At 39.8% G+C, this 13,509-nt stretch overlaps 1 protein-coding gene across 2 annotated transcripts in view; it reads left to right on the plus strand.

Annotated features, from left to right (window-relative positions):
- Positions 1–318: 318 nt before the first annotated feature.
- The window catches only part of LOC149202697 (uncharacterized), a 451,520-nt gene continuing 438,329 nt past the window's right edge, over positions 319–13,509 (plus strand). The window contains exon 1 of one of the 2 annotated variants that reach the window (XR_016253903.1): positions 319–642. Coding sequence is in view for 1 of the 2 variants with exons in the window: in XM_089403210.1 (XP_089259336.1) it covers positions 456–642 (187 nt within the window). In the remaining variant the exon portion in view is untranslated. The remainder of the gene's footprint in view (positions 643–13,509) is intronic. The other variant, XM_089403210.1, reaches the window with a different exon arrangement.

Below are 13,509 nucleotides of genomic sequence, written 5' to 3' on the forward strand. Positions count from 1 at the left end.
TCATGATACATGTTGAAATTTAACATTTTAAATTTAAATTTGATTCCGACAAGTTTTTATAAAAAATTTGGACAAATTAAATGATAAAAAATAAAATAAAATTAATGTCTGCCAGCCAAATAGATTATACAACAGATTACTTTTTTATTCGGTTAATGTATCCTGCCTTTTTTCTCATAAAAATTCACAAATACATTATCCTAAAAATCAGCTACTTTCCTGTTATCTTTAAAGACATGACATTCTAAAATAAAATGCTTATGTGTTTCTATTTTTTTCCCAAAAAAATATACAAATTAAAAGGCAATTTAGACGGGAAAAACTCTTACAATGGATTCTTTTCAATTTGGTCAACATATATCGTGAGGCACAACACTTCCGCACAAAACATGTTATAACGAGGTTCGACGCAAAGGCGCGAGGCTTAATCTCAGAAGTACGAACGACCTGCAAGTATGAGCACTCTCATTCACAATGCCATGATAGTTACCATGGATCCCGAGTTCAGGGTTTATCCTAACGGGGCTCTGTTCATAAAAGCCGATAAGATCCATGCAATTGGCTCTTCTTCCCATATTCTGAACCAATTTTCAGCTGAAGCTGCCGAGGTTATTGACCTGTGTGACCGCATTCTTCTTCCAGGTATGAAACTTTCTTTAACAGTCCAGGTTTTATCAACTTTAAAATGATCGCCATATTAAATTCTTTGTGCCAGAGATTCGTTCAATGAATCATCTCAAGTAAGTTGAAGTTGGGGAGCTTCTTTAAATTGACATATAATAAGGTCTCAATAAAGCATTTCACTAAAAAAAATAAAGCTCATTTGAATCTTTACTATCTGAAAAGCGAATAAATAATTACAAAATTTTAGTGCTTAGTTCATGCAAATCTGTAGACTGCATTAGACACCTATAGATACTAATCATTGATACAATTAAATATTTAGGAACTGTTCCTCGGGCATAGCAGGCCCCTGATCTTAAGCACTTTGTCTTCAGAGCAGTCGAGTATTCAGTTACAACTACAGCTGTCAATGGAAGGTGGTTCCATCTGATTTTGGTTATGCAATTTTCCTGTGCTGTAGTGGTTTTGGTGGATAGATATTGTAGGACCTCCGGCCTCATCAGTTAATGGGATGCTTGAGATGTACCACTATGTGGGTCCCTTTCGATTCTGAGTATGGTTTCCATACAGAATAACCAAGCCATTAAAAGGCGCAGCAGGTGGGCTGCCACGAAAAATCCTTTATCAAGGTTCTTAGAGAAATTTTTTTAACATTCAAGATTTTTTCAATTTTATAATGGTTGTCATATTAAATTTTTGGGCTAGAGACAGTTAGAACAGTATGTTAACATTTTCTTTGGCATGGTTTTTAACTGGTTTTTCTCAGTAAAGAGATTGTTAGAAGGTTGAGTCAGCTCATCATTAATTTGAACATTAATTGGAATAATAAGAAAATTGAATTACAAAAAGCAAAAAACAGCTAATGATGCATAGACTATATTTAATGTGATGATATGATAGACCATAAAATTTCATTCATTCATAAATCACCTCAAATAAATTGAAGTTGATGAGTTTCTTTAAATTGACATATAAAAAAAGTCTCTTTCTTTCCGTACGGATGGATCGCATACGAATTTAAATTATCTAGCATCATTCGATGTCTAAGCATCAGAATAAAGCATTTCTCACACTCTTTGCAGACAAAGGGAAAGTCTCGAGGAATCAATCATAGTTAAAGAAAAAGTAGAACTCATTTGAATCTTTTCAATTTGAAAAGCGAGTAAATAATTACAAAATTTTAGTACTTAGGTCATTCCAAACGGCAGGCTGCATTGCCCACCATTAGATACAAAATGGGAGAACGCTACAGATAACTAATCATTAACATAATTAAATATCTAAGAATTGTGCCTGGGGCACAAAAGGCCCCCCACCTTAAGCACTTCGTCTTCAGAGTAGTCGAGGATTCAGTTATACCTACACCTACACCCGTCACTGAAAAGTGGTCCATTTCATTTTGGCTATGCAATTTTCCTGTATTGTATTGTGTAATATCATTAATGGGAAATTTAACAGTAGATACCAGAGTTGAACTCGAACAACAAAATAATAGCAAATAAACACGCAGCCAACAAATTGATACACCAATAGATGCTAATAAAATCACTGAGTCATTTTATTAATCTACTGAAAGAGTACATCAACATGAAGGAATAGTGGAACCTGAGCTTGCCAAGCAAGCAAAGCAAAACCCAGAGAAGGATCTCTGATGCGATTGATGAATGACTCTAGCAATGATGTAGATGGTCCGGTGAGACGACTACTACAACCTGCTACTGCGAAACTGCTCTCTCCAAAACTCCAATGAAGTGAGATTTTTGAGTGAAATCTCCTCAAGAGTGTTGGGTTTTCGTTCAACACCCACTAGCACACGTGAGGGTTTCCGTCATGGGGCTACCAATGAAGTAGAGAACCGGGTTCTCAACCTCTCATACAAGAAGAAATATCAAATCCAAGATGTCCTCTAATGGCCCCCTCCTCATTTTTTATGATGGACCTCTATAGAACCTCTTATTTTATTATTATTTTAATCATGAAGCACTTTTCCTTCTTTTATTTCAATCAAAATATTCTTTTTTATGTGAGAAAAGCGTAAATTGGCCACCATGCCTCCTCAGGTCACTAAAAATCACTTCTAACCATCTCGTTTTGTAGATCTTCTCGTTATCGTTCCAACTTCCAACGCACTATTACATTAAAGTGTTCTGCGAAGTATTCCTCTCGAAATGCCCCCTTAAGCTTAATTAATCGAGTCAGGCCTATTAATAACTCTATTTTTTGAAAGTTGTCGGAATGCTACAAAACGAAAGGCAAATTGTGCGAATGATGGAATATACCAAGCGAATGCCATCAGACCTCATAAAACTCCTCAAAACCCCTTCAAAAGTCCCTAGGCTTGCTAAGGACGCCAACCTGCACCTGTGACCTGTCTGCCTCCAACTTTGAAAGTCCATCCTATCCATGTCATAAGGAATACCAAAAAAAGGAACATTAGAAATCCTCCCACCCCAAGATTGCTTGCCCTCAAGCAATGCAAACTTGTGGACCAGTCTGGTGGCCCAATGTAATTGAGACCCAATGCCTGGATCCCATACAAACCACTGGGTGATGGTATGCCTCTGTGTCAACCCACCATGAATGGACCCCTCAATGCTCGGATCCCATACAAACCACTGGGTGATGGTATGCCTCTGTGTCAACCCACCATGAATGGACCCCTCAATGCTCGGATCCCATACAAACCACTGGGTGATGGTATGCCTCTGTGTCAACCCACCATGAATGGACCCCTCAATGCTCGGATCCCAAACTAATCTCTAACTAAACCTATCATCAACCAATCCTCCTGGATCCCAATGCCACCAAGAACAAGTATCAATGCTCCATGGCTCTCGTTGTGTTATAACTCCAACCATGAGTGTTGCTCCATCCATTGTGTACCAACTCATCACCTCTCTCCAATCCAACCCTTGGCATAAACCAAGGTCAATCTCACCATGTTGATGTTGTGCTGAAATACTGATGAGTGGCCAACCTACATCCTGCTGCCAACTGGAGCATGTAGTATCCCTCACATCTAAGGGCTCCTGCAGTGCAATGCTCCTGACTAAAAATGATACTCCATCAATAGGGTACCAGCTCATGATCTCTCGCCAATCCAATGCATGGACACCTGTGTAAGAAACAAGTCTACTATGCTAATATGGGTCCTTGCTCAACAATATTTGTTTAAGGAAACTTTCCCCTCGCTTTATAATGGGCAATGTGGGCAAGATGTGCTACAACCCATGTTTATGTACTCCTGGAGAGGGATGCTCCCTGAAAGTACTGCAACTCTGCTAGCTGCCTGTGCAAGTACCTGCACCTCATCAGTGGGTCGGCCCAAAGATGGATGCACCACTATCTCAAAAAGATTCACCCTCATCTAGCTAAAAACTTCGACCTCTTTCAAAACTATCCCGTCAGACCCTCGCACCTCCTGCGGAAATATGTCTGCAAATATTGCGCTCTGACAACATGTGTCTGCTAGGAATACAACCCTGCTGGTTGCCTGCACATCTGTATGCCCCTCATTAATGGCTGACCCTAGGAACTGTTGCTCATCCTCCACTATGGGCTCAACATGAGCCACTAGATGACTCTCAAAAAATGGCCCATCACACATACTGTGCTCCAGTGTGTGCTGTGCACGCTGACTCATCGAACATGGATGTATATCTGGGCTACTGTCATCATCTCTACAAGTCTGCTCAAACCCCTCTATGTGCTCACCATATTGGATCGCCATTGGTAGATCACCTCCCTAGTCTCGTCCTCACATGGGAATAATCTGTTGTTGATCAAACCTATCCACCAGATAGTTAAGCATGCCATGGTTGCTGCCATCATCCCCAAATGCCCACTGATGTCCTCCCGAAGAATCCTCATATGGATGGTCAGAATGAGTCTTCCCTTGATCTACCTCTGTCATCCCCTCTCTGTCACTCAAGCATGATTGGTCAAGTCCCCAAGGTTCCTTGTAGACGAAGCAAAGACCCTTTCTTCTTAACTCGTTCTTGCTACATGTCCCATCAACCCTCAACTCCTCCTCCCTGGTCAACTGCCTCATGAGTAGATTTATGTTTTTCTCAACCAACCTTTTGGCTAGCTCATAAGCAACAGGTGAGACCAACTACTCTCTCCTCCAAACGGACAACAATCAAGACTGCAACTCTCGGCAAATGGCATCACGGCCTCTCCTACATGATGATAAGATGGACTGCATGTATGTTTTGACTGAGTTAGGATGATGTCTCCTAATGCTGAGAAAGTATTGGAACATTTGCAGAATCAAGTCATCACACTCTAGATCAAACATGATTTCATAAGTATTGGTCATGGTCATAATTTCCAAAACCTGAAGCTTCTTCCCAAATGTAGGACCCATGGAGTTTTCCAAGTCTAGTAAGGTTTCTACCATCAGCTTGAAGACTCTCTTCATAACATCATCATTGTAAGGAGCTATAGGGGCGGTTAGCATCATGATGCTACTAAGACAAGAGACAACTGGAAGTGTGATCCCTTCACAAGGGTACTCCAAAAACTTGGGTTGTATTAAAGCTAGCATGGCGGGTTTCAAGGCCCTCATCAACTTCTTCCCCTCTAACTGGTTTACCTTAGAAAGGAGTGTGTCTAGTTCTTCTAACTTGGAAAGGGCCTTCAATGTAACCTTCATGTGTTTCAAATCTGTTCCAAGTGCAAGGATTTTGTGTCCAATCATCAGTTCCTTCTGCAAATCTCTTGCTGGTCATGGTTAAGAATGGCATTGATCTCTTCTGAGAAAGGTTTGTTGGCTAGTTTCATTTTCTGATCTATATTGTGGTCCATTGAGGGACTGCTGTGTTGGTGCATGAAATGTTTTATATACTCCATTATTACAAGGTTCATACAAAATGGCCATAGTAATTCAAGACTGGACATTAACATGCTACTGTAGGTGTGATGTATATAGTTTGATTTTCAGGTACAGTGATACAATTGAGATGCCAGGTCCTAATTCAGAGTTTAACCATTAACTGGAGCATCACATATTATTATGCATGACAGAAATAACCCACTGATATTCAATAGTGCAACTCATTCCCACCCATTCCAATGCTATTATACACACTCAGGAATCAACTATTATTGTCTCTTTGTCTACCAACTGGAAAAATTAAAATTAGCAGTAACACAACATAGTGAACAAAATATGGAACCTGGAATTTACACAGTTCTGGGATTAAAATTGATTTTGCACGGTAAAAGGAACAATGGAACCTGATATAGCAGCTGCCACCATAAACTTGTCTTTCACCTACTTGTGATATGGAGGGACTGTGCATAGAAGAAAAGCCAACGAACCATACTCCAAAATGTACCTCCACGAGCTCAGGTCCAGTGTGTCACTCACAAGGTAGAGATACATGCATAGGTATAGTAATATTTCTCGCACGCAGTCCTGAAATATGAGTAAATGGGCTGATAATAGTCACCTAGTATGCTGCCACTGTTCTAGGTAAACTTTGCTCATCATTTTTTTAAAGCTTGCTAACCAATCACGCAGAGAGGAAAAGTTGTTCTCTTCCCTGAACCACAGTCTCGGCCTCTAATATCTTAAACCCGTCCAAGAGAAGTAAGGAAATCGACCAACATTCAAAGCTAGGGCTCAACTTTCATTATTGTGGGAGCTTGACTTCCATTTGGTAGCAGAATCAACCTCTTTCCTCAAAGATTCGGACAACAGAGAGAAATATTTGTTTTCTCCTTCCAACAATGATTTTGGTTCCTTCATAATGAACACTCCTGTTATAGAGATCTGCTTCTCGGGTTTCTTAACGAACAATCTTCAATAATTCGCTGGAAAATACCCACAGATTCGATTCTATGAAAACAATCATGAGATCTTTCTCTCTGGTCTGGAACGACTTGGCATCCACAAATAAATTCTGATGTGATTTGATCTCTGAGGGAAATTCGACCATATGGCAGAATTAACTCATCCTTGCTCCTCAAAACAACATGGTTGTTTTCTTGTGGGTAACTCGGCCTCTTATGACATTCTGAGAATTTATGGAAGGAAACCCACATACAACTTGAAGGAGAATATCAAACAATGAATCTCCAAAACTCGGTCTCCAAAATTGGTTTTTTTTTTTTTTGTGCGTTTTTCCTTAGTGCCAAGTTATGAAAATAGACCCTCCTTAAAGTCTTTCTCAAAATTAATGTCGCCCCTCTGCAAATGCGGCTTCTCTAGATGGTCTTCTATGGCCCTTGATTTTTTGCTTCAACCCTCTTTGTACTAACAGTGCTCAAGTGTCTAGCAAATGATGGCTTTCAGCCTTGCAACCTTGGTCAAATTCTGCCTTCGAAATTTTCAAAACGGCCCACTGGAATCAATCTCGGCCTCCAACTAATGGTGAACTCGACCCGACCCTCGCATGAACTCGATCATTTCCATCACTGATTTGATTGGACGGCTCGCTGGATATTCACTCCTTCAAAGTAATTTAAGCTCGACTCCTTTGGTAAAAATAATTTGGGTACCATATAATAAATTTGCCCCCTTTATAAAACTCAGCGAATTTTTGAATTTCAGCCCTTCTATACTTGTAAAAATTTGTGGCTCCACAAAAAGAATTCGACCTTGGAAATAATAATGTCGATTTTGCTTGGATAATTTTACCAAATCAATAACACTTGCCTTCCGTAAAATAACATTTGGCTCCCCTAAAATTTACCATGACCCACATAATTCGTCCATGCTAATTTAATTTGGCCACCATATGAATTTTTCCCTATAGTTAATACCCATGTGACAATTTCAGTGAAATTTTGTTGCACATTCAATAAGGAAATTTGTCGAGCTTCCTTTTTTTCTCTTTTTTTTTAACAAATTCTCATTTTGTTGCAGGAATTGGGTTTTCAAATTCTCCAGAAAAATCCCTCCAAATAATGGTTGCAGTTGAAAACTAGAAAAACCCTCAGGCTAAGCCAAGATCAAGGCTCTGATACGATTGTAATATCCCTAATGGGAAATTTAACAGTGGATACCATAAATGAACTCGAACAACAAAATAATAGCAAATAAACATGCAATCCACAAATTGATACACAAATAGATGCCAATAAAATCATTGATCCATTTTATTAATCCACTGAAAGAGTACATCAACATGAAGGAATAGTGGAACCTAAGCTTTCCAAGCAAGCAGAGCAAAACCCAGAAAAAGATCTTTGACCCAACTGATGAATGACTCTAGCAATGATGTAGATGGCTCGGTGAGAAGACTGCTACAAACCTGCTATTGCAAAACTGCTCTCTCCAAAACTCCAATGAAGCACTGTGAGATTTCTGAGTGAAATCTCCTCAAGATTGTTGGGTTTTCGTCCAACACCCACTAGCACACCCGAGGGTTTCCGTCCTGGGGCTACCAATGAAGTAAAGAATTGGGTTCTCAACCTCTCATACAAGAAGAAATATCAAATCCAAGATGTTTTCTAATGGCCTCCTCCTCCTCTTTTATAAATTTGATGGACCCTTCTAGAACGTCCTATTTTATTATTATTTTAATCATGGAGCACTTTTCTCCCTTTTATTTCAATTAAAATATTCCTTTTAATGTGGGAAAAGGGGAAATTGGCCACTATGTCTCCTCAGGCCACTGAAAACCACTTCTAACCATTTCGTCGTGTAGATCTTCTCGTTTTGGTTCCAACGAGCTATTACAATAAGGTGGTCTATCAAGTATTCCTCCTGAAATGCCACCTTAAGCGTAATTAATTGAGTCAGGCCCATTAATAACTCTGTTTTTTGAAAGTTGTCAGAATGCCATGGAACAGAAGGAAAACTGTGCAGATGATGGAATATATAAAGTGAATGCCATCAGACCTCATAAAAACTCCTCAAAACCCCTCCAAAAGCCCCTGGGCCTACTGAGGATGCCAACCTGCACCTGTGACCTGTCTGCCCCCAACTCTGAAAGTCCATCCTATCCATGCCATAAGGAATACCAAAAAAAGGAACATTACATATTGAATTAGCTGTATAGTTATTGTAGGACCTCCGACCTTGTCAATTAATGGGATGCTTTAAATGTACCGCTATGTGGATCACCTTGGATATTAAGTGTGGTCTCCATACGAAATAATAGAGCCCATAAAAAGGCGCAGTAGGTGGGTTGCCACAAAAAATCCTTTATCAAAGCTCTTATATTAGCTTCCTTGACTAGATACATGATAATGGATTACATCATAAGTCTGACTTTGCAATCCAAAGTATATTTTGATAAACAAAACTTCACTCCGAAGGGTGAGTAAAGAGCAGTGTTCCAAGGGGAGGCGTCCCCCATGGTTGGGTGCATGCACCCTGTTGTCGCCTAGATTTTATAGGCATGCAACAACACTCAGGGCGGAGGATGTCACTCTGATCCCCACCCACTCCGTTCTAGTCGTCTCCCAACAATAGGCTATGGGGAGGTAGTCCCTATGGAAAATGAAATGAGAGACAAGTTGGGGACCAACTTATCTAGGAGACACAGTTGAGTGGCCTAGCCACTTGGTTAATTTTAAGCAAGATATAAGATAGGATTTACTATTGAGACCAGTGCCTTATGGAGTCAAATTCTCGCTTATTGATAAATTAGACACCAAGTAACTGGATGGACAACTGCTGCTTAGGATGATGTGCAAGGAATATGAGTGCCTCTTGAATTACGATCGCTTAGATGGCTTGAATATACGTTATCTCAACAAGTACCTTAAACATAAGAAAATGTGTCGAGATATAAAATGCCAACAAGATACAAGAGATATCATCAATAACCACGAGAGATTTTAACTTTAGATCCTCAATACAAGATGCCAATGACATTTACTAGAGACAATTAAAAAACCTTCAAGATGGTCCAATGATTCAATAATTTTATTGCTAATAATGCAAATAATTTTAAACACTTAATAGATGGGGGGGTTAGTGCTCTTGTAATTACTTCAAATGCTAATTAGATGATTAATGCAGATAATGAGACCTCAAAAGACAAGTGATGTAACATGAAATACTTAACCACGTAGCAAGATTTTCAGTGACAAATTCAGAATTTCTGCTAAATCAGAAAATCATTAGATCAGGTCTTGTGATTTATGAATAGTGACTAAGGAAAGTCGATGCAATTAATTCCTTATGTGAATAAAACAACCTACCACTGGGGTCACTTTGCCAAGACTTTTGTGATGCTATATGCAAAGATAATATCATTGCAATGCCAAAATTTGATCTATATTAGACTTCTGCAAAATGGGATATCATACCTCTAATAGTGAAATCAAATGCAATGATGGCCAAATACTTACAGTTACACTTTCAATGAGTGTGAGCTAGATTAGAGTGTTTTTTATCGAGTGATATCATATGAAAATCTGAATAAACCTTTCATGATAAATATGTTGATTTCTGGTAGCATCGAATGTGCTCTAAGTCTCAAATTTTGCAGGGAGGCTTAGACACATGTATTCCACAATACCTAGAAATCGTTTGGGAAAGTCCACCCGGAGACAATTTTATTAAAATAATTAATTATTTTTAATGGGTCCCTAAGTCTAAACTTAGGAAATTAAAATAATTAATGGGTATTAATCTGAACTGTGGGTGTAACTTCTAGAAGAAGACGAAGGTCAAGTCCAAATGATTTGAGCCATTGATTAGAATCTAATTTGGGTTGTTGGTTCTCAACTGGAGTATCATAAGAAGGACATTGATGGGCATTTGGAAGAGAACACTAGAGGCAGATACTCAGTTACCCGAGTAAGATTGATTTTCTCACTCGTCGAAGTTCGGCAAGAGAAAATCAAATCAGAGGGAGAGTTGCAGGTGAGAAGGAGAGAGAGGGCATTTGCATCAGTCGAGAGTGCAGGAGCAGAAGACGCAGAGCAGAGGAAGGACAACACAGAAGTTGTGACGCAGAGGAGGGACAACGTAGAGGTAGTGTGACGCTGGGACTACGCAGTCCCCACACAGAAGTTGGCGCAGTGAGACGTAGAGGGGGCAGCAAGTCCTCTCTTGGATCAGAAACGCGCTGAGAAGTATCTGTAAAGTTTCTCATAGAGAATCCTCTTCTATTCTGCTGGTTGTATCTTGTACATGAGATTTTTTTGCTGAAGATTAATAAAGAAACCCTCATTTGTTGCACTGGTTTTCCCACAATGGGTGTTTCTGGGGACAATTGTCCAAAAATAACTGTGCCATCATGATTATACTTGTGCTAATATTTTTCTTTGCATTCACTTTCCGCAATATTTTTATTGTGAAGGTTGCAGTAGAATTTATTTCGATATTTGTTGTAGAAACACTGTGAATAACTTATTTTTGAGTTAATAAGTAGAAGAAATAATATTAATCACTGTAGTTGGATTTCTATTTAGAAATTTTCACATGATATCAGAGCAAGGTTAAGCAGGAGTGCAGACCGGAAGAGTCAGTGTTGAAGAGAAGGAGGGAGTTCGAAATTACTTCACAGGCATAAAATCGAATCCCCAGAAGAATTGCAGACCAGTTTAGGAGGGAAAAATTTTCATGAGAAAATCTCTCTCTGAGAGAGTCGACAAAGAGGAAGATTTCCGAATTGAGGTTTGCCAGTGACAGAGGGAGCAACGCAGAAGCTTCAGCGTAGAGCAGTCTTCTGGATAAGATGTAATTTTTCCTACAATAGTTGCTGGGGCAGGATAGCACCAGAGATCGTTAGAAAAATAAGCACAAAGATGGAAACTCAAGATGTCTCCAAATTATCTTCTAGATTAGAAGAAGAATTCACATGCTTAGCAAGTTCAGCGTCAGCAGATGTTTGGTACATTAATAGCGGGGCTTCAACCCATATGACTGGAGTACAAGAATATTTCTCGAGCTATCAAAAAGAACAAATGGACTTCCAAATTACTATGGGAAATAGAACGGAGTGTACTCCAGTAGGGAGAGGCACCATAGCATTTCAGATGGAAGCAGGAACCAGCATTCGAGAAACCAATGTTCTGCATGTGCCCAGTTAGGAATGAATCTGATTTCAGTGTCCCAGTTATAGGACAAGGGATACGATGTGTACTTCATTGGAAAGAAAGTATACGTCAAACATCCAAGTTGGAAGAAGAAGAGATGAATTGGAATTCGAAGCAATAGAATGTATAGGTTGCTGCTCGAGTCTCCAATGGCACTGATAGGCAACAATCCTAATGGTGAAAAGGAACTGAATAAATTATGGCACAGGCGAATGGGACACTTACACCATGGAGCACTGAGGATGCTAAGAGACATTGTTACAGGAGTTCCATTCCTTAGTACTGAGCATGAGGACTTATGCAGAGGATGTGTACTAGGGAAGTACTCTAAAGCAGATTTTTCCAGAAGTAACAATAGAGCAGAATGTGTATTGGGATTGATACACTTAGATATCTGTGGTCCAATGTCCACAGGAGCTCTCAGTGGTGGTGAATACTTCGTTTCCCTTATTGATGATCACTTTAGAAAAACCTGGATCTATTTCTTAAAGACCAAGGATGAGGTCTTTGATCAATTCAGAGAGTTTAAGGCTCTTGTTGAAAACATGACAGGGAAAAAGATAAAGGTATTGCATTCAGATAATGGTGGAGAATATACGGACAAAGACTTCATAGATTTCTACATAAATGAGGGCATCAAAAGAGAATGGACAACTCCATATAATCCGAAGCATAATGGAGAAGTAGAGCGAAAAAATAGGACTATTGTTGGGGAAGCAAAATCTATGTTGTATGATCAAGACTAGCCTAGATTCTTACGGGCAGAGGCTTGCAACACAACAATGTATATCTAGAATAGAACTCCTCATAGAGCGTTGGGGAAGAGAACACCTGAAGGTGTCTTCACACAAAAAAAGCCAGAAGTCAGTGATCTCAGGATATTTGGAAGCGTGGCATATTGTCACATTCTAGATGAGAAGCGCAGTAAACTGGATCAAACTGCAGAAAATGGGTACCTCGTAGGATATAGCGAGACCTCAAAGGCAACAAATTCTACATTCCTACCAGCATGAATATTGTAGTAAGACAAGATGCGAAGTTCATGGAGGATAGAGCTTTCAGGAAATCTCGAGAGATGCTAGCAGAAGGTCAGTCAGTAGATGTTCCATTAGTCTAGCAGCAGCAGGGGTAGCAAGAAGGATAGGCAGGAGGAAAGACACCTGGATCGAGCAGAGTGGCTAGTACCAATATTTCCTCAGAAGAAGGAAATCCATATAATTATCAGCAGATGGAACAACAAGACTAGGAGGGGGAGTTAATTGAGCCTCCCACCACCAGTGATAGAACCAGCAGGGGATTATGGTAGACGTCGAGGAGTTTGTTGGAGCTCCTAGAACCGAGAAGAGGTAGCGTAGATAGCTTGACAGGTACTAGGCCTTGGTAGCACAGGTTGAAGAACCCTCTAGTTTTCAAGAAGTCGTTCAACACCAAGTTTGGGTGGATGCCATGGTAGAAGAGTATAGTTCTATCATGACGAATGATGTCTGGGAAGTAGTACCTAGACCAAAGGATAGATCAGTTGTAGGATCAAGGTGGATCTACAAGATCAAGTATGTTGCAGATGGCAGTATAGAGAAGTACAAGGCTAGGTTTGTGGCAAAGGGGTATGCACAGAAGGAAGGAATAGACTATGAAGAGACCTTCGCTCCAGTAGCCTGATATACCTCTATCAGATCCGTTATATCCCTAGCAGCTCAAATGGGATGGGAGATTCACCAGATGGATGTTGAGACAACATTCTTGAATGGGGTGATAGAAGAAAAGGTATATATAGAACAACTCAAAGGTTTCGAAACTCATGAAAAGAGAACTCATGTATCCAGATTAAAGAAAACCCTGTATGGGCTCAAGCTGGCACCTAGAGCATGGTATGGTCGG

The sequence above is a fragment of the Pinus tabuliformis genome, chromosome 2_1 (assembly GCF_031772625.1).
Source record: "Pinus tabuliformis cultivar Carrire ecotype Pingquan chromosome 2_1, CPIR1, whole genome shotgun sequence".
In the NCBI taxonomy this organism is placed as follows: domain Eukaryota; kingdom Viridiplantae; phylum Streptophyta; class Pinopsida; order Pinales; family Pinaceae; genus Pinus; species Pinus tabuliformis.